The sequence below is a fragment of the Python bivittatus genome, unplaced genomic scaffold (assembly GCF_059951505.1).
Source record: "Python bivittatus isolate LINGU-HERP-01145 unplaced genomic scaffold, Pbiv_v1 ctg000080_np1212, whole genome shotgun sequence".
NCBI lineage: Eukaryota > Metazoa > Chordata > Lepidosauria > Squamata > Pythonidae > Python > Python bivittatus.
In genome coordinates, this window is record NW_028277035.1 from 55,324,547 (window position 1) to 55,350,468 (window position 25,922).

The window sequence follows — 25,922 nt, forward strand, 5'->3', positions numbered from 1 at the left end:
GCATCAAAAAGACACCAAGGTAGGTAGTAATTGAACCTCTGTGAGGAGACTTTCATACAGCTGGGGTACTGCTGTTGAAAAAGCTGCTTCTTCGGTAGCTACTTGCCACTAGGAGCCTATAGAGAGAGAGGCTTCTGCTCCCAATCCATAAAGAAACCTAACATTAAGAACAGCCCTTTGAATTGGATCTGGAACTCTGTTTTGGGTTCCAGTGCAGACAGTCCCTAGCAAGATCCAGTGAAGATAGAAGATCCCTAGCAACAGTTGCTCATGTTGCTCAGCTCCGATTAGCTGCCTCACAGGCACCTTCTGAATGCCATGAGCCCTCTTCAAAAGTACTGCCTGCAGTGGTTCAGAAAGGAGGTGAATCAACTGTTTTCACCTCTTACTGGGTGTTTCCCAATATTTGGAGCCCATTTTACACATCTTTGAAGTGCTCTGTCTTTAGTTTATTTTTGTTTGCTCATCTGTGATCGTATATCTCCAGTAGAGAAATTCTTTTAACCAGATGAGGCTAATCATTTATCACACTTATTTATTCAAGGGAACTTAAGTCTAGGAAGACAGTTTGATTATGGTACAGGGCTGCGCAGCATTTTGGATTTGAAGCAAAAGTATGCTTCAGAGCATACAGGAAGTGCCGTGCCATACAACTCTACAATCTAAAGTTAAATATATGAATCTTGTGCGTTTGAGTACATGATTGAAAACAGTAGTTTGGCTTCGGTTCCCCAAGAAAGCTTTATTCGAATAGCTCTGACCAGCAGGATTGATGTGGAGGAGCCTATTTCTGTTAATTCACTCTTCTTTCTGCAGCCCCATAATTTTCTAAAGACTCCTCTGTCCCTTTTCTCGCATAACACTTCTCTTTATGCACTGTCACAGGTGCCAAAAAATATAACTGAAAAAAAAAAAGCTGGAGTCTATGAGGCCTCAAATCAATACAAAAAATCCTTAAGATCTGGTTATCTTGTGACATTTTGGCTGTTTCATTTTTTTAAAAAATGGAGGTTGCTGCTTACCATCTATTAGCATCATAGGTTTAATTATATCTGCAGGTGCTGTGCTACTGACTCTGATTTATCCCAATGGTTTTAAAGCAAGGAATATACATTTAATTTTGTGCTAAAGTTGTGCCATTTTATACTGCAGCCCTCTTAGAAGGCTCATTATCTTTGTGAGAGGAAATGGTCCTTTTGGGTGGGTGGTGGTGGTGGAGGGTTACTAGTCATTTCCATATTTTTAGAATGCCTGTAGTATCCATCTAAAATTTTTATACATTCTTTAAAAAAAACACTGCTCATTCATGGGTATTCAAATCTTACCCCAACTTACCTGGGAGCATATCCCACTCAGCTTACTGAGATTTATTCATGAGTAGGCATGATTTGTATTATGCTGCGTTCATTTGCTTAGTTTACTAATCAGTAACCAGCCTCTTACAATATATTACAGGTCTTCCCACTTCAGCTGTGAGCAAGCGCATGGAAAATGAATCCAAGGCTAGTGATCGAAAATACTCTCGGAAATTTAGTTCTCCACAGTCCCCTGTAAAACCTGATGAATTGCTCCGTTCACTGAGGTAAGTCTGCAGGATGTGCAGATATTAGAATAATTTCTGATTTTTGGGATACCCATTTACATATTTAAATAAAATTGAATGGCTCTTTTCTTCCAGTTCTGATGCTATGGTCCTGCTTCGTTTTCAGTTACGTGAAAAAGGTGTCTGAGCATGACGCCTTTTGCACGTCTCTTCCACAAACAAATCGCAACTTGAGTGCTGGTTGATGTGTAACTCTACCTTTCTACAGTATCTGTTCTCTGCTGTCCCTCGGTTTAGAGAGGGTTAAAGCTGAAACCTGTCTTTGACATCATACGGCAGATGGATTTGGGAGCTCTAGCCAACTTTCAGTTTGGAAACCTTTTATACCTGCAAACTACTCATTCAGCCTTATTTGCCCCCCACACTATAGAGACTTTCTTTGGCTTGTTTCAGTGCCTTACCCTCAGCAGTGCTAGATGGAGGTTCAGACCCCATGCACTGAGGGATGCTGTCTCTGCAGTTAGAAGGATGGTGGCAACTTTAAGATGGGTGGACTTCAACTCCCAGAATTCCCCAGCCAGCATTGAGAAACACTGCTCTGTTGCGTGCATTACTTCCTTCTGTCCTGGGTTAAATTTGCTTTTTTTCCCTTAGTACTTATCAAACCACTGTTTGTACTTAAACGTCTTTTAAGTTCTGGGCCTAATTGTGTTGTTTTTACTCCTGTATCTATTAACACTCTATCTAGTGTTAGAAAGGGCCCATTGTTGGTCTTTTCTCAAGTCAAGCAATAGTTTATTGTGCATATTGAATTTTAAAAGGAGAAATGTTATTTTTTCCTTGTTACCTGGGATGGGTAAGGAGGAGGAGGTAATGGGGGTGGGGGGTTATCCCAGAAGCTTCCACATAGTCAGAAAAAAAGATCCTGCCTATTCTTATTTTTTCAAGGGAATGGAATTTAATAAATATCATTAAAAGGTCTAGATGACTACCTATATGAAGAAAAGATAACCTTTTGATTTTATATGTGGCCTGTTTCTGACTGCCTTTCTTTGTGAGAAGACTAGGTGTGTATACCCCTACATGTATACAGTGGTAATAAAACAAGATAAAGTCCCAATGGCCTATAACTTATTTATGCTCTTTTGGCACTTCTTAGTTTGCAAAGTAGGAGAGGCTTGCTGTAGCTGGGGAAGGGCTAGCTGCATTAATTCTGCCTTGCATCTGACTCAGGTTCTTACTCTGCTTTTTTTCCTCAGCACCACCCCCAGCCCCAGCCCTTTTAGTGGGTCATTTTCTATGTTCCAGACTCTAAGCCAGTGTTGTCCAAACTTGGCCACTTTAAGATGAGTGGACTTCAACTCCCAGAATTCCCCATACAGCCATGCTGGCTAGGGAATTCTGGGAGTTGAAGTCCACTCATCTTAAAGTGGCCAAGTTTGGACAACACTGCTCTAAGGCAAACGTCTAGTTTGCTTCAAGATTATTTCTTCAACAGGAGCCGTTCCTTGTGTCAAGGAGCAGCATGGACTTACCCACTTGCATTTCCTTGCTTGCTCAGTTAGTTCTCTGACCACAATTTTGTTTGTGTGAACTTGTCCTGCCTTTGGGTCTGGGCAATTTTGGTGCTATCCCCTAGGTAACCCCACCTATGTCATCAACTTCTCGCATGTTGGCATCTTAGACTGTGTGTTCCAGAAGAGGATGCTCAGTGGTGATTTCTCTCCAAGGGTGGCTGAGATGAGAACAAAGGGAAGGAAGAAATCTGGGACAGGGTGGACTGTACTCAGTCCAAATGCTCAGCAACTGTTTGTCAGTATCTAGATGGAGAAGGACCGAAGCATATGTCATAATAAACTTACTTTTTAATTATTGTTCATTTTTAGATTATAGAACTCCTTAAGTTTTATTAACTCTCTTTCTTTGAAGGTAATTATATAGTATATTCAAGTGACCTTTAATTTGTTTGATAAACTAGGAAACTAGGAAAATTGTTCTCCAAAAGATTATCTATTTCCAGTACATTTCCAAACCTCAGATTATTGCTCTGTAATCATAATTGTTGGCCACCTCACTGATGGAATCTTGTAACTATAGTTTCATAGTGGTCACACAAGTTGCAGTAGAAATTTATGCAAGTAAAATGATTTCTGGATGTTAAGAAACCTCCTTAACATAATTTTGTAAAATCTTTATCAACTGTGGGGGTCTGGATGGGGAACAACAGGCTTCAGTTAAACCCTGGCAAGACCAAGTGGCTTTGGGTTTTGGGCCCTTCTCTGTCTGGGGATTTACCATCTTTGGTGCTGGATGGGGTGACACTGCCTTAGACAGATTCAGTGCACAATCTGGGGGTCTTTCTGACTCATGACTCTTTGAAGAGCAGGTGGCAGTCATGACCAGGAGGGCTTTTGCCCAGCTTTGTGTTGTGCACCAGTTGTGCCCATTCAGGAGGCTCTACTCTCAGTCCCTCATGCCCTAGTCACCTCCCAAATGGATTACTGTAATGTGCTCTACATGGGGCTGCTCTTGAACAGTATCCAGAAGCTTCAGCTGGTGCAAAATGCAGCGGTGAGGGCAGTTATGTGTTCTCCAAGAACGGCATACCTTACATCTCTGCTCCATAAGCTGCATTGGTTGCCAGTGTGCTTCTGGGTCCAATTCAAGCTGCTGGTTATGACCTTTAAAGCTGTACATGGCATGGGAGCAAGTTATTTGAGGGCTGCCACTCTCCAGTTATATCTACCCATCTTACCAGGTCTGGCAGAAGAGACATGTTATGGGTCCTGTCAGGGAGTTCCGTTGGGCGGGACCTAGAAGGAAAGCCTTTTCTGCCGTGGCCCTCACCTTGTGAAACATCGTTCCCCTGAGCTGAGGCTGGCTCTGACCCTGTTGGCCTTCTGGAAGATCCTCAAAACACGGTTTTGTCAACTGGCCTGGGGATCCCATGATAGAGTGGAGCCTGCTAGATGGTTACACAGTGGTTAACTGGAATGCACTCTCTGTATGGTTTTTTTTTTTTTTTTGCCATTTTTAAAAATCTTTTAAATTTATTTTGGTTCTATTTTTAATTGTTTTTTATAAATTTGGATTGTTTTATTGTGTATGCTGCCCAGAGTCATTCCATGAGATGGGCAGCTATATAAATGTAATAAATAAATAAATTTTGGCATTTTCTCTCAGTTTGTTGTCTGCTGTCCTGAAAAGCCAGTCATCTCCATGCAGTAGGTACATGGAACTTGGCATTTATTTAGCATCTGTCTTGCAGAACTGTTGGCTCTGTATTTACTTATTGTACAGATAGTCCCCAGTTTAAGAACGGGTTCTTTTCCCAAGGTCTGTCCTTAAGTCGAATTTGTATGTAAGCCGGAGCAGTATCATTATATAATACTGTATAAATAGTATTGTGTAATTAACTCAAACCATTGTGTATTTAACTTGAATTTTCATACAGTAGGCTCCATTCTTAACTATGGGTTGTCTATAAACCAGGGGACTACCTTTATTTTTAAATTTGCCCAGATTATGGATAGATTGCAGAATTATTAAAGCATTAATAAACAATACAAGGACTAAAATAAAGCAACATAATACATTAATAAGCAGCCTAGAAAAGATATAATAATGGGGACTTCCAGGGGAGGCATGGTGAACTAAAGACATCTCTGCAAAAGTAGAGCCGAGAACCATGACAAAGACCAAAGAACTGGTGAGTAGACTGGTTCTTCGGAACGTCTCCAGATAAGGAGAGGATGGGAGATCACCCACATATGCTCCGGATGACTGCTTCTCACGAGGCGCCTACAGGACAGTGGTCTTCCGCAGGTTTGAATGCTGGGAGATGAAGGGATTAGCCGTCTTGCTCACAACCGTAGTGGAGCCTTTTAAAGGATGCTAAGTTCACAAGCCTCACTTTCTAATCACTTTTGGAAATTGCCTATTAATTACTTTAAAGCTATTAGAGACTTTCAGAATGACAAGTCTGAAAAGTCGCCAGGTGAGTTTAGCCTCAATTTTGAACAAAAGAAAAATTAATTAAAAGCTTAAGAACTTAAAGAGTTTGAAATAAACAGCAAACAGCTAAATAAGATTTTGATCTAAGAAAGTTACAAATGGATTAAGGGTCCAGTTAAATTTGGAATATTGACTTTTACTGTAAGATTTTGGAATTAACTATAAAAAATAAATAGCTTCCCGTGGGAACAAGAGTTATTTTGGCTATATTGGTTCATAACAAAGATAAGTGACTTTATGATTTTAGAAACTGGACACTAGAGGGGATTAAAGATTCTAAGTAGAAGGAAAAATAGGGACGCGGTGGCACAGGGCTTAATGATGCTGGAGTTTGCCGGCCAGAAATGGCACTCCAGTGGTTTGGGCCCGGCTCTGCGGGATGGGGTAAGCTCCTGTCACTCGTCCCAGCTTCTGCTCATCCAGCAGTTCGAAAGCAATTTAATCTGCTAGTAGATAAATGGGGACTCCCGTCTTGATGGGAGGAACCAGCGGTGCTGCGTGGAGGAGCAAAATACCGGTGCTGGACCGAACTCTGAATGCAACTGGCATGAGCGATGAGCGATGCGAGTGGTGAGAAAGATCTACGGAGGAGGAAAAGCCCAGATGACCCCCTAGCGACCACTGCTGGTCACATAGTGTAATATATATATCACTGTAGATTTGTAATTGTAAGAATTGTTAGTCACCGTTAGGATTATATACTTTGTGAGCCACCCAGAGTTCCCCATTGGGGGGAGATGGGCGGAGAATAAACTGAATGTATAAATAAATAAATAAATACAAGCCAGCTTTTGGTGTCGATTAACTGGGACTTAAGAAATGACACAAAATGTCATAACATTGGAAATATTAAAGGGAGGTCTTTGAAGAATGGAGCCAGAAATTAGTAGCTACAATACCAACAGTGTCAGTAAAGTTGTCTGATCTATAGATAGATAATGTCCAAAAGATGTCAACGAGGGAATTACAGATGTGGAACAAATTTTGTCTGACAAGACAGAGAAAGTACCGAAAGTGGAAATACAAATGAAAAACCAAGGGAATGACCTGGAAATTGTTTTCCTATTGGACTTACAAAAGAGGCTTGTTAAAGCCTTGAAGAAATCTATGCGATGAGATAAAGAAGAATTGAAGAGAAATCAAATTCTATGACCATATTTGATTGAATTAAAGATTAAGGCTGTTAGAAGTAAAAGGAAGAGATATAAAGTTGGTTTATTTGATCAAGGTTAAAATAACACATTTATTTGCAAAGTTCTGGCAACCCTTTATGGACTTTTTGCTGACTCCAAGATTGAAAAGTTGATGTTGTATGGATTTGCTTATAGATAAGGGATGGGATATGGGATGAAGAGATATCTGTTTGTAACCTTATGGGGGTGAAGGGTTACTAAATTTGTCTATATTTGTTGTAATGAAGGTTTGAAGTCATTTCTTTATATATTTTCTTTTTCTTTATCATATTTTCCTTTTCTCCTTTTTCTTTTCTCTTGCACTTTTTATTCTTATTCTTATTTCTTTTAGTTGTATTTTTATTATTGTAATCAAAATCCCTAATAAAAGTTATATACTAAAAAAGGAAATATATAATACGATAAAAGTATATAAATACAACCACTTCAAGATAATTTCCTTAAAATCAAAAAGAATTATAAAACTGTCTGAGAAATGTCCTAATCTGAAACTTAAAGAATAGTTATATGGACATCAGGCTTACTTCTGCGGGAAAGCATTACATTAGTAGGCCCTATAATTGAGGTACAATTTCTCCTTTCTACTTAACAACACAGTTTCACCTAGGAACTGAGGCCTAGCCTCCAAGATTGATTAAAATAACTGGGCTCTAGTGGTAGGACAGAACCAGTAGGGTAAGAGGCTGGGGATCTCAAACCTGGATTTCCAGAAGTTCTCTGGATCTACAAACCTTGGCTCACTTACTTACTTTGGGGTAGTTGCTGTTCTGTCTCCAAGAGTGCGTCTCACCTTTTCCTCTAACATTGATGTATGGGAGAGATTGGCCTTTAATCATCTGTCTTGCATTATTGGCAGTAAAAAAGTAAAAGTTAGAAAAAATGAATTGATTTTTATATTGAAACCTCCTGGTCATTTTAAATAGTTTAGAGGTGTGTGGCTAGAGGCTGCAGCTCTTTCTTCCCTTTTTGGGTGATAAACCAACCTCACAAGAGATAACAAAATCAAGCTTTCTTTAAAAAAAATATGTAATACAAAAAATAATGTGCCGTATTTGTAGCAGACCACAAGATAGTGTTGGAACTGCTACAATTACCGAGCTAGGGCAGAATCTGTTTCCAAGTGAAATGTTCAGCTCATATAAAATGAATGCAGAGAAAATAAAACCATCTGAAATTACACAGAATGTCCTACTTGTGCAGAAGAATAAGAACAAGAGTCAATAAAATTTAACTAACACACACAACACAATAAATACAAAGTCTGTTGGCTAAAACAGAAAGAATAGCAGTTTCTACAGAAAGAAACCAGGCTCTTGAAACAGCTGTTCTACCTACTTCCCTTTAACTGGATTTCCCTTTACTCTGGAAATTCCTGTCAATTATTTCTGAAGCTGTGGAAAAGATGCTCAATCTCACTCATTTCATATCTTGGTTCAAGCAGATTCTGCTTCTCATTTTAAAAGAAAGCAGCATTTTTCCCCGTTAGGAGAGCAAGGGGTTGGGGGATCTTGAACTTGCGAGGTACTAAAATTATGTTGAGTTTTTGAGAAAATAACGATGCTTGTTACTGTTTTAAGATTTCTTGATTTGCCACATTTCTTATTTTAAACATAGCTTACTTTCCTACTTTGTAGACCAAATACACGTTTCTTAGTCACATATTTGCATTTTTTCTAATGTATCTATTTCTTTCCACTTTTATTTTCCCAATAGGATAACAACCCAATCCCACATGTTAAAAATGATAACTCTGGTAAAAATACTATAATCCTATAATCCCATTTTTGTAGATACGTTATAAATTAATGGTGCCAAGGAAATAGACTTAGAATATCCTTTGGCAAATAATTTGGATGGGGTGGGTTTGACATTTCTGAAAATCTGACAGTAATACGATTTGTTGCCAAAGAAAACAACTCCTTTTATCACACTAGCATTGCAAATGATACTCTGCCGGTCAGCGTAAGAATGTTCCCTCATTACTGCACACAGATTTTCTGGCACCGTTATTCAGAGCTGAGTGCCAAAAACTAAAATCCCATTTAAAATTATTTAATAGTTCTTGGACTATTAATGATGTTTTTGCAATGTCAGAGAGACTAGTTATATCATTATTAACCGTTATCAAATGGTTGGTATAGATAGAAATCAGAAGAGGCTTAGTGTGAGTTGATTTAACCTGTCATATGTATTTATACATCATATCTATAAAATGGAATAAGCATTCCAAGAATGATTATATCTTGGTGGTCTCTTTTAGAATAAGGAAGCCAGTTACAAAGCAAATTTCATTTTTATTAAGTGAAGGATCTGGATTTTGAGGAGACCTTTCTGCATTGAATAGTCCAAAAGTCGCTAGATTATGAAGCCATTGATGAAAGAGGCTTTTATTTTATTTTATTTTATTTTATTTTATTATTTTATTTTATTTTATTTTATTTATGTCCCACCCTTCCTCCTGGAGCTCAAGGTGCATGCAGAGCACACCCTTCTCCTATTTTTCCCACAAGAGAACTTTGGGGTAAGTTGGCCTGACAGAGACTTGCTGCTCAAAGTCATCTAGTGAACTTCCATGGCTGAGACCTGAGCTTCCTAGACCTGGTCCAACACCCTCATCACTTTAACTGCTACATCACACTAGCTCTGTTAGCATCTCAGATTTCTGCTTTTAACACAAGAAAAACCAGCACCTTTGATTTCTCCAGACTGATTGTGTATTTAGATTTGAGAGAACCACAAATCCATGCCATTTGATTTGGGAACACTGGCAGAGTGGGAATGAATTTGTTAGATATGTAAGTTATTATTTTGTTACATATGTTTAATTGAGTATGGAATTAGTAGAAATGTGTCATTCTCTGGTAACGATTAGGCAGAAATCACATGCAAGTATGGTGATATTAATGTATCTGACACTGCTACTAATGTGACAGATGTTACTTGTGCATATATGAATCTGTTCCTCAGCACTATGGAGTATGAAGAATATTCCCTTGGAGCTTAGAGACATGGGTGAAAGATGGTGCAGAACGTGGTAATTTCAAGAAAGACCAGGAAAAAAAAAAGTGAATTAGGAATTGGAGCTTTAGTTTTATGCAAAAGTAAAGTAAAATCTCCAAGTCAAGCTTGACTCCTAGTAATTTCCTAAACATTTTCATACAGTTTTATTGGCATCACGGAAGTGGTTTGCCATTATCTTGTTCTTGGATCTTTGTCAGTGATACAGTCTAGTGTACGGCTCTGGTATTCTCTAGAGTCTAGTGGAGTTGGGTGGCTATAAAATTTGAATGAATGAATGTCTCCCACCCAAGGAGACCCAAGTGGGAGACATCCTTGCTTAGCTTCCCAGCCCAGCCCACATCACCCACGTGTTGTCTCCTGCTGAGCTGATACAAGCAAAACTTGTGGCAATTTAAAAATTGATTCAGAACTGTTTGGGGTTTTTAATATCTGTGTATAGTATACACACTAAGTGCAACATAAAGGAATTCAAAGTGTGATTTGTTGCACTGGTCCCAAAGAGGAAAAGTAAACTATTTGGCTTGCTCAGTAAAGGCTGACAATGGGGGGGGGGCATCATTTTTATTTTTATTTATTTTATTACTAGATTTATGGTATAAGTTGTGATCTGGATAGAAAAGCAGAGGAGAAATAGGATTTCTGCACAATTATCAAACTGGCATTTCTTGCTGGAGATACAATTTGGAAAAGTGATAGTTAACACAATATGGGAACATTTTAAGCGAGGTTTGCAAATATTTACTTACTTAGCAGTCGATGGTAAAAACAACTCTGTACAATGCAATCAGGCAAAAATGCTTTTATGAACTTGAGGATGATGATTTTCCCCTCAAATCTCTTGATGTGTCACAAATAATGTGGCTGTTTAAAAACAGTCTAAAACATTTATTTGTGCAGGAAAGTATCCAGGATGGTACTGCTTTTCATGAGGAGCTGTTTGATTCATAGAAGCTGTCCAGTGATTGTTTTCTCCTGCTTATTCTGGAATCTTTTTTTCAGAGAGTCCCCCTACTTCAGTCAGCAAACATCTGCTCTCCTGCTTCTAGTCACCAGTGCCCCTGTCAGTGAGCAGGACATTGATATAACCCATAATGTTCTCTTCAGCTACTACTTCTCCAACAGCATTATAATTAAAAACATGCCCAAGGCATGATGGGAAGAACCCCAAGGTTGGCAGAAGTACTAAAATCCCATGAGGTGAAATTGCCTATCCTCCAAGAAGCAGCCCATTGAGAGAGAGGCAGGGATAAAGGAGGCAATGGAAAAGCAAGAGCAAGAATAGAATAGGGTCAGTGGCCTAGATTGAGAAATCTAGGAAGCAGAATGATGAAAGCAGCATTGTGACATCACAAAGTAAGCCCCACCTCTTTTGTATATGCATTATGACATTGCACATGTGTAAGAAAGGGGCAGAGCTTGTGGCAGAATGCCATGATGCTGCTTTCCTCATTGTTCAGATGCCTGTTAATGGTGTGTCCTGAAAAAGGCATTCATGGTTGGCCTCAGAGATGTACTCGTGTGTCTGTCTGTCTCTCTATATTTTACCATAGTGCCTTTTCTACTGAGTGTTGCATTGCTTGTACAAATGATTTCATAGATTAACTTAATTTTTCTTCCAATATATCTTATGTAGTATGACTGATTGCCCAGTAGCCCAAACAGATCAGTTTTTGTAATCCAGATTATATTGAAATGGAAATTAAGAGGAGCTATGGTTTAGGAAAGTGCTTGGAGGGTAAGTAGCTTCAGAATGCTCTAGTGGGAGGTCTAAGATATATGCCATAGGGGAATTTTTTTTTTTTTAATTGAGGATTTCTAACTTATTTTCTTTAGTAGGAACTGGTAGCATTGATCATTCAAACTATTACATTAGCAAATCTCACATACTAAGTTTAGTAAACACAGCTCTCCATTGGACACTGATCCACATTTCAGTGCACCCATTTAGTGTTTATAGTCAGAATTTCCATAGGAAATACTAGGAAAAAAACAAGTTGTATTTGGTAGGGGTTCTTTTGTGTCACTATTGATCCACAACAAAATGCTGTTTAGAAAATGGTTGAACATCTGAATAGCTAGTTGGTGAAATTCCCCAAGCATTGTGAGTTCCTTAGGACATGCGTCATGGCAAGCATGTTGATAAGAAGCTGTTCATTTATCGGTGCCTGCAAGTAGAAGTGATTTGTAGTGTACTGGTTAAGGTGGTAGCTTAGGATGGGGATTTCTTGTCCCCATTCATTGGGTTATTTGGGTCAATTGCTGTATCTCAATCCACTCTGTATTGTTGTGGAGAAAGAAATTAGAGTTAATTCCCCCATGCTTCCCAGCAGAAAGATAAAATATAAATAAATGTGTAGCATGCTCGCTAACTCTTACTGCATGGCTGGCTGGGGAATTCTGAGAGTTGAAGTCCACACATGAGAAACACTGGTCTAATGTATACACTAGGCCTGTTCAAATCATGAGACAAAGATTAGACTACACTCCCGAATGTTCTGTTCTGGAGCTTCTCCTGAGAGCCACAGTCATGCCAAGGCTTGGAGTGGCTGTTTCTGTAGAGAGTAAGGAAGATGTTCTTGACAGACATAGGCCAGATTCTGTTACTATAGCCAATATGGATAAAAGTAGTTTTAGCTTTGTGTGGAGTTGATTTATTGGTTTGGTCTACATAGTGGAGTTGATATCAGTCTTGCAAATCTGACCGTGCCTTACCCGCCCCCCAACATCATACTCATGTGAATTAAGGGGGTGTCTGCCAAGTCTTTTGTGCATTCTTTCTTGTTTTGAACTTAAGCCATGTTTTTTTCCTTGTTGCTTTGGTAACGGATCTGGCCTATCTCTGTCAAGGTCATCTTTCTTACTCTCTACAATTTCAAAGCCCCCTTGAGATCTTTTTGGCACATGTCTGGTAGACTTGGGAGAGCCTCCAGGTCTACTTTGCTGTACTGTGCTGAGTGTGAGCTTGTGGAAGTTGTAGTCTCTACACAGAGGAAAGAGATCAGGTTGGGAAAGGCTGGTCTACACATTTCTCTTAACATATTATGTTCACGAGAATTATCTGGGCTAGTCTGGTCTGCATTAACCTCCATAAATAAGGTAGTTATTAGGGTATAGGATTTGTTTTATCATACATGGAGAAGAACATGGATTTCCAGAAAGGCAATTTTTTCTAACCAGCATATAGCCTTTTTGTTATTATTTTATCATCAATTTTTATAAAAAATACCAAGAGCAATCAAAAGCGAAATAATTATTTTCATGCCAAATCCTTAGCAAAAGTTATATATTTAAAAAGAAAAATATTACAAATTAAAAAAAATAAAAAGGAGAAAAATGTGTGAAATTTTAAGACATCATAAAAGAAAAAAATGCAATTGAATAAAATGTCTCTGTTTCTATGACAGTAAAAATTAGATTGTCATGAATACACAAATCATTATTATTCAATTGATAAACAACAAATTAAACTTAGGTGGTAAAGAATCTTATTGTCTGATGTTGCCTCTCCACCAATGTAGAGCTAGCTTGAAGGCTGAGCGTTGACAGATGTTATTGAGCCAGTCTGTAGCATCTGGTTTGCACACGTCTTTCCAAGAATACATACCTTACTAGCACTCAGCCTTAGAATTCCTGGGGTGAGCTTGGCAGGTAGGGAGGTACAGACCAGTCAGGGCCATCCTATGTCATCTTTTTTTCTTTGGGTTCCAGCAAAGATCTTAATGGGGTTGTAAGTCCTGTGGGTTCCTTTGCCTGCAATAAGTAGCTGACAATGTGTTTTCAAAGAACCTTGCAATACATTTAGAGTTTGCAGCCACAGAACATACAATGATTAATTCTCTGTTTTAATTTGAGCACTTCAAGATTTTTATTATTACTGAATTCATTTTCAGTTACTAATATAAATGAAACCATCAATGGCTTCAGCTTTGGATGGTGCCTATTTTCTTCCTATTCATATCTACCGTTCTATGCAGGTAATGAGATACAGACAACTTAAGCATACCATTTCTATTCTGACTAAAGATTGTCAGAATAGGATTGTATTATCCTTTTGAATTGTTCTGGTACTTTTTATCTAAGAATTTAAAGGACTGTTTATCTCCAAGAAATTAGATTTTGATTTCTAAAACTGGAACCAAGGGTGGGAAAGAGGGCTTCACTGGAACATTCTCTACATTTTTTTCTACAACCAAATACATTTGTGTTTGGGCACTTGCACGCTTACCTTTTGCCCCACTCAAATTCAAAACGCTGTTTTCTCACCACCATGACTGTCCATAAAGTTGCTGGCTTAAGCCAGCCAGCTCACTTTCTGCATTTGTTTTTCATGATGAAGAAATAAATCCAGGAAAGCAGGCAGAATATGGCTTCTGGAATAATTTCTAATCTCTTGAAAATAGCTCTCTTCTTGGTTACATGACTGGGAAGGGAAACGGGGAGGGGCTTAGAACGGAATAGCAGACGAGATCCTGTGCTATGACCCAATCGCCTCTCTCATATGGCTGCATTGGGAGAATTATTTCAGGATTTTTTTCTCTCCATAGCCTCCAGCCAGATTAGGTCCATTCAATGCAACCTTCCTTTTGTCAGCTTCTCTCCCCCTGCCACATTTTATCCAGTTCTGTTTGGTTTTTTGAAGCATTCTCCTGTTGAATGACAGATGGGCTGAAAGAGAGAACCCTTGGCCTCTTCATATCATTTCTTTCCAACATTCCTTTGAGTAGGAGAGAATAAAAAGCAAGCTAGGCACCACCAGAAGAACAGTGGAGAAGGATGGGAGAAGACTCTGCTGTTGATTCTAGTGTGGAAGGGGAGTCCCGGGGCGGGGAGGTGGGATTAGGTAAGAATTCCTTCCAGAAGTAAGTGCTGTGCCCTTCCATGCAGCCCGACAGCAGGTACTGTACTGCAGAAATGTTCTTATGGGTTTCCTTGGGATTGAAAACTGAGCTGATTTACTTCTGCAGTTAATTGGTTTAGCCTTCACTGAGTTCTCAGTGCACCACAATATTGTTAGGAACGTGCAGGGATGGTACAGCCCTTGTGTGACAACCTTCCATATGGCCTTATGCAAGCAGTTGGACATTCACCAACTCTTGGCTTAAGTTTAGCAAATGTTTATTTCACAAATGGTTTTTTAGCTAACAGGCTGTCCTGCAGGCTCTGCTCTGGGTTTTGCATCAGCTGCAAGACTTGACAACATTTGTGTGAGAGGAAGGAGCATTTAAGGTACAGTCTACAGCTCTGAGCAAGTTAGATCAGAAACCATATGAAGAAAAATTATAAAATGGTTGGCAGTCCCATTTCAGTTCTGTTTTCCACTTTGCCGCTCTCTTCTTACTCTGTCCCATAAAGGTTAAAGGCTCCCATGTACTTGTTTCTTAAAAAATCTAGATCTCACCAGGCAAGAACTAAAGCCAGAGTTGGAAGTAAAGCATTCCAGACAGATGGCTGTCCAGCTTCTTCATAAAACTGTCCAGCAAGTGGAGACCCCCTCCCAATATTTAGCCCCACCATTGAACTCCTGCCAATAAGGAATTTTTTTCCTAACATTCAATCAGAATCTGAATTCCTTTATATTTGACAGCCATTTCATGCCCTGCACTCTGGAATGTTCATGGCTTTTCTCTTCTCTGTATGACAGCCTAGCATTATCATATTTCAATCATATTTACTAAATAATAATCACAATAACCAGTTCAGTGAAGATCACCTATCCCAATGTTATACAGTCTGCACCAGCACCATTGCACAAAAATATTTAATCCTTGAAGAAGTCAACATGCAGAGGACTTTTAGGGTTTAACTAGCAGGGTCTGCCCTCTTTCTTCTACATTTTTGCTGTAATTTGCGCAAGAGCTTGGGGGAAGGTAGTCATAAGAAAAAAAAATTATTTATTCTTTCTTGAATAAATTGGAAAGGGATTGATATTGCCATTGCCCTTTTAGAGCATTGTGGGGACCTGTGGAAGGCTTCCTTCCCTGCATAGCAAAATAATGATTACCTTCTATGGATTGAATAAGTGTTTATATAATACTATTCTGTGGCTGTATGTAGATGCTGTTGTGACTAATAAAACACCACATGAGTTAAAAACATTACTCGTGGTTACCAACCTTGTAGCCCCTTTTGTCATTATGTTTTATTTTGGCCAACAAGTATCAAAAGTACGGCTATGGTCCTACAGGGATATAAGAACCAGTAATCTAAATTACAGGCACATGCCCACGGAGATAGATCTTTTAAGTATTGAATCTGGTCATACATTCACTTTGGCACTTCATGACGCTCATACCCTCTGAGCTTCCCCCCCAGATCTGGATGGCCCCCACTCTGCTGTTGTTTAGAAGAGCCGGGAAGATCTGGCTCATCACTCAGGCCTTTGGCGACCGAGAGTGAGATCACCTCAATTCATCATGCTTGCCATCTTTTATCTTTTTTTGGTTTTATTTTAATTTTTTTGTTTGGTTGTGAGCCGCCCAGAGTCACTTGGCATACAAGTTTAATCCATTATTCTTATTTCCTTGTAGCTCGCCAGATTGTATGCATCCTGTGCGGGTGAATAATAGCCTTCCTTCCTGAAAATGGTCTTGAGATTTTGCTTCCATAAACTCCAGCTGGTATGGCCAAAGGAGTTGGGAAGATGGAGAACCAACTCCAAGGCCATTGCCATTGGGTTTCAGTTTAGTTTTCAGTCGATCTGTTTTTCTGTGTGTGCTGTGAAGCATTTTCCCCTTTTTCTATGGCTGCCCCTCATGCTCCTGTATTTTGGCTGCTCTTTTCCTCTCCCCTCCTGGGCAGTGTTTCCTTCCTTCCCTTCCACCCTTCCTCCTCTCTCACACAACATGCTGTTTTTTTCTTCTGCTCCTTCTTGCAGAGCGAGACTTGTTCTTTTTTTCTTTCCCAGCCCCCTCCTGCCACTGGTCCTCCCATCCTCTCTGCTTCAGTCCCAGTTCTCTTTACTCCAAAGAGCAGCTTGTCCTTTGTGTTGGACTGTCAAGCATCACAGCTCCGAAGTGCAGTTGCCCTGGAGGAGGCATGTGAGACTTGAGGCAAGGCAGAAGGAACAGTAGCTGGAGCTCTGCTGTCTGCTGCCCAAGGTTAGAAAACCAGGAAAAGGGCTTGTTTTTAAAATCAATCTTCCCTTCTGAGTGTGTGCAAGTCTGATAAACAAGGTAACTAACGTCATGAAAAGAAAAAGGGAGAAGAAAATACTGTCAACATCTATACTGTGATCGTCCTTAAAACATGTCAGAAACCCAGGTGAAGTTTTGAAAATGGGAATGTTCTTTTTTCTTTTAAGCTGGAGGGGACGAGAGTTTTAACAAGTGCCTAGAGGCTGTTCAGGCCTCATGATGTTGCTGGCTTCATTTGCTGGTATGTTCTCAGCATCCTCCTTCCAGCGTCCCAGCGGTCGTATGTGGTGGTCATTGCAGTGCCAGAAATGCAGGCCTGTTGCATGATCAAAACATACAGTAATCAAATTTGCTGTAAGAGCAGTGTGATTTCACTGAATTGTGTTTATTGTGAAGTCCTCTCTTCACCACAAAGTGTTCCATGTGCCTCAGCCTTTCTCCTTCCTTTCATGAAGGTGCCATGAGGACTCTGCAGCTCCTCTGTGAATTGTGGAAAAGACCTGGGTGCGTGCCACAATGGCTGCTTTTTCTCTCTCTGTCTTTGCTTGGGTTCCCTTTTATTCATGTTTCCTTACTTAGAATCCATCATTTATATTACATTATTTGCAGGAGGTGACCTTTCCAGGGCTTACCTTGAAATCTGGGGACAAGTCTTTTGGCGGTAGTGATTCTGGATCTGCGTGCACGGAATGAATTCAGTTCAATTCAGTGAATTTAATGAACTCGGATAATTTGCCTAGAGAACTTTAATGAGTAGTGAAGAAGTTTTAGAAGTATGTGTGTGTGTGTTTTAAATCAACCAGTAATACACTTAGGGAGTACCTTGTTTCTTAGATTGTTCCTTCATGCTTCAGAAAGCTTTTTAAATAATTTAATTACTCAGGTTTCGGGCCAGTTGAATTTTCATTCATTAGACATGTCCCTCTGTCTCTATAATCATGGGTCTGAAATGGAATTTAAATTTGACAGGTCTAATTATTGCTGGGACATTTTTAAGGAACAGTTTGCTAGGCTCTAGGGCCACTGGTAGTCACCCTAGTAGGCTGTTCATATTGGCTAATTCAGAATCTTGTATAGTGCAAATATTTGCTCGAGCGATATTAATGCAGATCCATTTTATGTGATTTTTTTTTTTTTTTTGTCTGCGCTCAGTCATTGCTGACCCTGCAGTGACTGCTTGGACGAGTCCTTGCAGTTTTCAAGGCAATTGTTTTCGGAAGTGGTTTGCCAGAGCCTCCTTCCTAGGGCAGAGCCCAGCTGGCGAGCGCAGGAGGCGGGGTTTCCGTTGCTTCGCGCCCTTTTCTGGCGTGTGCGGTTTTTCGCGCTTACCGGCAACTGCTCCCGACTCCTTTTTTCCAAGGCGCCACCAGCATTTTTCCTCCCACCGGAGTGAGAGTCCCCATTTATCTACTCACGTAAGTTGATACAATAAGTAATACTGCTTACGACTCATCGTCATAGTTGCAGGAAAATACTGCAAGCCAGTATTTCGAGCTAAGGGCTCATCCCTGCTGCCTTGTTGATGGGCTTTCTCCCCAACCTTGAGAGAGGAGGAAAGTGTGTCATTTTGAAAATTACTCCCTCTCACGGCGGTCTCTTTACCACACCTGCTTGTACTGCAAGTCTGCCTGCACGTACAGCAGTGATTGTTTGGCAGAAAGCAGGAAGGTAGGAACTGCTGATAAACCAAGGAGGTTGACTGGTGGGATGGCAGGACTTACGGTGGAGGTTGGTTTGTCCATGTGGTGGGGGCAGAGAAAAGAGGAAGCCCCAGTGCTGATGGATTTGTGCAGGAAGGAGTCTGTCTGTGGAGGAGGGAGGACACACACATGGACACAGACAACTTGACTATGCTGCCAGATTTCCAGCCCAGCTGCAGGTGCAGAAATGTGTTAGCTCCTGTTCCCCAGTTCCTGTTTCCTCCTCCATGGCCCTCTCATTAGAGCTTTGCCCTGGCAAGGGACCAGCAGCTGTAGGAGCAAGCCAACATTGGCTTGCAAGGCCCTCCTGTATCTCCCACGGTTACAGGTAGAGTGTAGAGGGAATAGGGAATGGCCTTGAAGGACTGTAGGAAGAGCCGTGCCAAGGGAGTGATCAGACAAGTGCAGCTGAGCCCCTTCCAAGAAACTAATTTGAGTAAATGACTCAGACAAGCCCCTCCCTAATTCACACTAAGATAAAGTGGGGGGGGGCGAAGCATATTCAGACTTTCTCTGGTATCCCTTATAGGCTGGCATAGAGTGAAGAAGAGATGAAGCTGGTATTCCCCCTTCTTTCTTCCCCTTTGTTGAATAGACCACATTGTTGCCTACAGTGTTCTCTTCCCCCTTCCCCCCACCAAAGGCACACTTTCTTTTGTGTTAAATATCAAAGGTTCCTCCAATCACAGTAACATTTAATAACTCCTAAAAGCAAAGTAGCCACCGAAAGGTGGCTGAAAAGAAGGTTCAGTCCAAAGGGCCTTGTTTCCCGTGTGCTGCTGCAGAGGTAGGAAAGATGGGAAATGGAGAAGGGTGGGGGATGAATAAAGCCAGGTACTTCTTCACCTCTTGTATCATTCATCAGTACAGAAGGACTCCGTGGAGGATACTCTTGCAATGACTAGAACATCAACCTCATTGAAGCTCTTCCATGAGGTTGTTACACCTCTGAGCCAAACTGAAAGAAAATAAAATGGGGGGTTCCCAGGTGAGATTCTGTTCTCTACAGCAACCAAAGGACCAATGGCCACGGAAGCCCAGAATCCCATGCTTGGATGAGAGGTGCTGGGCCAATTCGGGCCTGGCAGACTGCCAATTCTGGAGGCTCCATGCAACATTCATTTAGGAGGTTTTATCCCACTTCTCATGGAAAACATCACTTTCATTTGCCCAGCAACGGGTTGGTAACATCCAGGAGCTCTGAACATGAGGAAAAGTCCTCAACCAATTTGAGTATGTGTTTTGTTGTTTCACATTGCTATTTTAAATTGTGTTTCTTTCTAATGTGCTGTTTTTATAATTTGCTTTTTATTGTTTTGGAGTTCTGAAAATTATTTTGGTTCTTTGTAGGTAGACAAGTGGGATTAATACTGCATACTGAATTAATACTTAGTTTAAATTTGTAAATCATGAACAATTTATAATGTTTTGCTTTCCACAGTCCAGAGGATGCATAGATCTTCAAGAAACTTTCGAATGCCATCTGCATTTATCCCTACTATTTCTACTTTTTATAAGTGGAATCATTAGCTGATTTTTTTTTCAGCAGCAGCAATACAGATAATATATAATATTTTCTTCTGCATGACACAAGCTTTACTCCTTTCTTTCTTTGTTTTGAAGTGCAGTCAGTTTTTCTGGGAGCATAGCATCTTCTTTTAAAGAAAGAACCCTTCAGGAAGCTAAAATTATAAAACAGAAACGGCGTCACTCACTGCCTGCTAAACTGTCAGCGTTAACAAAACCTGATGGGGGGAAATTACAAAGTTTTTCAGACAGAAAGGAAACAATGTCTGGGGGTGAGTATGTCCTTGAGATTCATGCAACCCTATACATTTACTAGGAAGTAAACGCCACTGAAGATTTTTCTTTCCAAATGAATATATTTATGATTTCAGTTTTAAATAACACACAGAAATCTTTTTAAGGTAATAGGTTTAATAAGCAAGATAATAATGAACGTTGCCAATGTTAATGACAAATTTGTAGGCAGTATGTAGAAGACAAGCAAATTAATACAGTGTATTCACAAGCCAGTATTTCTGACTTTACCCAAAGAAAGAGGATTATGGGTAAATCTTCCAAAATACATATTTGGAATCAAGGTTAGAATTCTTTATTTTGATTTTCTTTCACAATTTACCTGAGGATCTGAGTTGTACAGAGGCATAAAATGAATTAACCACCCTCAGAGTTATACCTGGGGAGCATTCGGTTGAGAAAGTTGAGTTAAATTAATGTGAGCTTGTGATGTCACCCAACATTCACAAGGAATGGCAGCTGATAGGGAATATATATCTTCTCAGTCTCCAGCAGCAGCACATGAGTTTTTGTACATACACAACAGTTTTTCCACAAATGCTCCCTTTCTGCTTGCTGGAGAAAAGATTTGCTGTCCAGATGTTGCTAGAGAGGCTGGAAACAAGTGGGATTTAATCATTTTCCCTCAGCTTTAGATTTAAGCTGAAATTTGCGGGAAGAAAGATTTTCCAGGTAATAATTAAATCTAAGAGGAATTTGATTCAAGGCTAGTCTAGCCTGTAGAGGAATAGGAAAAAAGTTAACTAAGAATTGCAGTAAGTTGATTTATTTTCTGTGTCTGCTAGTTAATGCTTTGTTTCTGATATTTATGTTCTTTATACATGCTTAGTAAACTGCGTTTTTATGCAATTTGGGATCTCTTTACAGCAGAGCTGGTCTAAATTAGGGCAGAACGACAGTTTCTTGTGTCTATCTAGAACCTCAATTTGTCCTTTATTCTTTTAAAGGAGGACATTAAAGGGGCATTCTTTTAAGCTGCTCTTAGTGACTGTAGCAGCTCTGTCTTTTTATCTCCATCACCACTAGATGCTTTGCATGTGCCTCCTTTAAAAGTTTGATTTTATTTACATCGCGTGAGATTGATCTCCCAAGGCATGGGGACGGATGTCCTTAGTCACATGCCTCAATATTACAGGCCAGATGGCGATACTATAGAATTTATTTCATTTTTTCCCCTTTTTATTTGCCAGAAGATACATGGGCTACAGTGACCCTTTGTCTCTCACATGCCTTGATTAGGGAAAAGATGTCAGGTAAAGGCACCTCCTTGGAAGATAGTTGGCTGCAGCAGTCACCACAAAGCTGCTATACCAAGGCAGGGGGAGAGCTGGAATGTGTAATTCCTGAGTGCTTGTAGTGATAAAGTGAAGACTTCTAACCCTTCAGCACTGCCTCTGCAGAACTGTTCTAAACATCTGAATGTGCCTCTTGCCTCCAGAATCTACATTCAGTTTCATAACTTACCTATAATTCTTAATTTTTTTCATAGCCTCATTTATAAGGGGTACTTACATTGTCTGCAGAAAGTTTTATAAATTTGATGGCTGATATTTCTGTTGAAAAAAAACTGAAATATCTGCACAAGATAAGACTTGGAGGAGGAATTGCTTCTCAGAGTAGACGAGATTGGACAAATGGATAACTAGTCTGGTTTGCTATAAGGCAGCTTCCTTATAACACCCTTGTTACTTGGTATGTTTCCTTATTTATGTTATAATTAGATGCCATTCATTAATATGTATGAGTGATAGCCACATGCATCCATTTCCTGTCCTTTGTGACTAACTTAGCATATATTCCATCTAACCATTTTTGTGGGATCTTGTTGTGGTGTCTGTTTCCTGATGTTGTATTTTGGTCCTTTCCTTGAAGCCTGCTAACACTTTAGGGACAGTCATCATTATTTTATCAGAAGCAAAGGCAGGAAGAAAAAGGATAAATTTTGCAGCCTTATTGTCATCACACATACAGATTACAGTAGAAGCAGACACCTCTCCGTGCAGAAAAGGAATGGGTTTGACTGAGGCACTTAACTCCTTGGGACATCTGACATCTTGGTTGTTTTGTGGTCCTCTTTCCCAGGACTCCAAAGTCTGCTACCTTTGAGAACAGTTCTACACATTGCAGCTTAATCTTTAAGTTACTATTTCCTTTACAACTAAGCAGTTGAGCCTGCCCATCCCCGTATTCCCTAAGCATTTAACTACTTCCCTAGGTTTGCATAATGTTCAGTTGTCTTGACATGATTGACTTCTATAACTTTCCAGGTTTCCTCCAATTATCAGAAAAGCAGAGGCCATCACAAAAAAGCAGTGGTTTCACTACCGAAAAGAAAACGAAACAGGCCTCTCAGAAGTCAGCTGGTAAAGAGGCAGCTGCCTTGGCAGCACAGGCAAGGAAGTTTGGAATAGCGCTTTTGCAGCTGGACCTCATGCCCCTTCTAGCAGGTATTTTTCTCCCCAGAGATGAGTAGTGGGGGAAATGGGAATATTATGAAAGGAATGTCGGGGAGGGAGATAAATACTTGCAAGATGGCGGGCGCAGCATCAGGGTCCAAGCCCCACCCTTTGTACACACGTATGACAAGGAAGGGGGCAGGGCTTGGGTTGCAGTGCCACGTCTGCCCTCTGGCAGTTTTTGACCCTCCCCCCTCCCCCCCGATGGACGCTGCTCGCAATCAGATCGTTTTTTCTGGGAGATGAATGATTGCGTGGGTTCCTTTAATGGTGAGACGCAACATTTGAGTTGTGGGGCTGCCAGGACACTTCCATTTTTAGACGAAATGGGCAAAACTAGATTGTCTGAAACAGTTTCATCAGGACTAATGCCAAGCAGTGTTTCTTTGTGGTTGTTGTAAATTAAAATGCAACAGCCTTGACGGTAAATCTCCTGAAGTTGCTAGTCTTAAAAAAAAAAAAAAAATCCAGCCTTTCTGTGTCCATTTGTGTAAGTTACTCATCAACTTACGTAATGTTCTGGGGGAAAAAAAAAGAAGGGACCGATTCTTTTTCACTTCATAAAACTCCCTTGCGTTTTATGGCCAGCTTTCACAGGGCTATTTTCAGGACTGGAAAAGAGGCCAAGGGAGATCTCCATTCCTTAGTGCAAATTATTTTGCAAATTACACAGCCTGGAGTCAGGTGTCAAGTACCTGGTTGATTTTCTGCCTTGGGTGTTGCCCAGCAAACAGTTATTGCATCGTGGGGAAATACATTGAGCTTGCTGAATAAACCCACTGATGAAGTTTGTAAAGTCCCCCCATATTTTATGTGTCTCCTCCAAGTTGCTTGCAATGCTCCTTAAATTCTGCTGCTGATTTGTAGGCTCCCCCTGCTGACGACCCTTGGCGTATCCAAGTCAGAAACCAGCCTTGGACAAATTAAAATGCCTTTCGGAATCTAGGCTGGTGCCTGTCTATCCCAGACTGGCTGTTTAGTGATCTGGAAGCAGTCTAAATTAGAAGTGTGGACAGACCACATCTGTAGCACTCTGCAGCACTCTTTCCCTTTAAAAATTCTACAATAATAAAATAGTATTATAATAATTATATTGGTTATTACGATTCAGTTTTTAGGCAATCAATAAAACCTAGATGATATGGAAGCATATTGTCTAAGCTTGTCTCTTGGTTGATTCAAAACCAGTTTAATGATTTTGATTGTTGCATCCTTCCAAGCAAATAGAATCACTTTTTACAAGAGTCCAAAGCTCTTCCTAAATAGACAATTCTATATTTTGTGGAATATAATTTAACCACACATTTAGTGTACATACTTGAACCTTTATTTCCTTGCAAATGTTCACCATAGTAATATCTAACCAATAAGGAGCTACTTACTAAGGACATAACCCAAACATATATGGGACCAGCATAGGCATTGCTTTCAAAATATGCCTCAGTACAGAAGCCATATTCAGTTTTTTATTACGTATATTCTTCCCCACAGACTGAGAGTATTTCATTCATCTCTCAATATCTCCTTTCATCTGGGCAATACAATTTGAAATATTCATTTCTTCTAAACAAAATATTTGATAAGAAGAATTATTCTTGGTATGTCCCAGCCATGGTATATATCTTACTTGATTAGTCCCAAAGAAAGCTTTTGATTGAAAACACTTTGACCTTCAATTAATGTGTTGCTTCATATGCTTTCCTGGCTCCTCTTTTATTACTTCCTATACAACTTGGACTGGCCAGACCAGAATATCATACTAGGCTATCATAGTTATCTTCTCTTTCCTTTCTACTTCTTGGTATTTCCTAAGTAGCGAAAGTGAAAGCTAGAGTAGTTCACTTGTATTTTAAGCAGCAACAGGAATGTCTTGCTTCTTTAGCGTAGGCCCCTCTACAGTCAGCCCCAGCAGATAGCTGTGCTTGGTTGCACTTGGTGGCTAAGCAGGGTTGGCCCAGGTTAGTAATTGGTTGGGGGATCACTTGAGAATGCCAGAGTAGGAGGCTAAAGAGGAAATTTGGTGGGAAACACATTCTGGAAGAAGACAGTGACAACCCATGTTAGTGTTTGTGCCAGGAAATGTACATGGCCTTGTCCATGTAGACAGCAAGACTACTTGACAGAGACTTTCCCTTTTTTACCTGAATAGTCATAAATTATTCAAGCCCTTCTCTCCATCTGCAGGTGAACGCTATACAGCCAGTCGATTGGGAGAGAAGTCCCCCAAACTTACTGAAGCATACTTAGGTTTTGCTATTGACAGACCTATTATGAGTGAGAAACACAAACATGACTTAAATCCACTGATTATTAGGATTCAGTCTGCAAAATGTCTACCAACTACCCCAGTTACAGTTGAAGAGCTGCAGGTAATTCTTCTTTTCAGTTCTACATATTAAGTGATAATAGAGGACATTCTGGGGGAAAACAACATTTTGAAGAGTTTTTGGTTCCTGAATTTCTGACTTGCCATTTACACTTTTGGAGAGTATTTATAAGATATAAATGTCCTGAAATGAAATTTAGAAAACTTTAATTTTCATAATGCATAGCAGTGAAAAACCAGGTCTCCTTAATCTAGAACTTCAGCAATATGGTGACCACTATGGAAGGTCATTTTTTATTTTATTATTTTTCAGTTTCATTTAAAGGATAGCTTTGAATGAAGCATCTGTATCTTTTTAATGAACCAGCGAAGACTGTCTCACCCTCATTCTCTCGCCTGGCTCTCCTTCTCTAGAGAACTCATTTAAAAAGCATTTACCCTTCATGAACCTTCAGTTCTTCTTTCTACATTTTTTTTCATCAAAAGCCACTTCACTCCTTCCTCATGGTGCCATTATCATTGTTGTTTTGTTTCCACTGTTTTTTTCTGCTCTACACCTCACCTAGGGCTGGGAGAGGGTTCCTCCCTTCCCAGTCCTCTTGGATCCTCTCTGCACAATTCCCACTCCAGTGTGTCCTCAGTAACTGCTAAGTTATGGAACTACTGTATGTCCTATACTTCAAAATAGCATAGACATGATGGCTCTTGCAGCTGG

General features: G+C 40.1%; 1 protein-coding gene across 1 annotated transcript in view; it reads left to right on the top strand.

Moving 5' to 3' along the window:
• The window catches only part of CFAP92 (cilia and flagella associated protein 92 (putative)), a 56,742-nt gene that overhangs the window by 15,711 nt on the left and 15,109 nt on the right, over positions 1-25,922 (top strand). Inside the window, 4 exon segments of the mRNA XM_088134689.1 lie at positions 1,456-1,582; positions 20,228-20,403; positions 22,693-22,872; positions 25,066-25,250. Coding sequence (XP_087990815.1) covers positions 1,456-1,582; positions 20,228-20,403; positions 22,693-22,872; positions 25,066-25,250 — 668 coding nt within the window.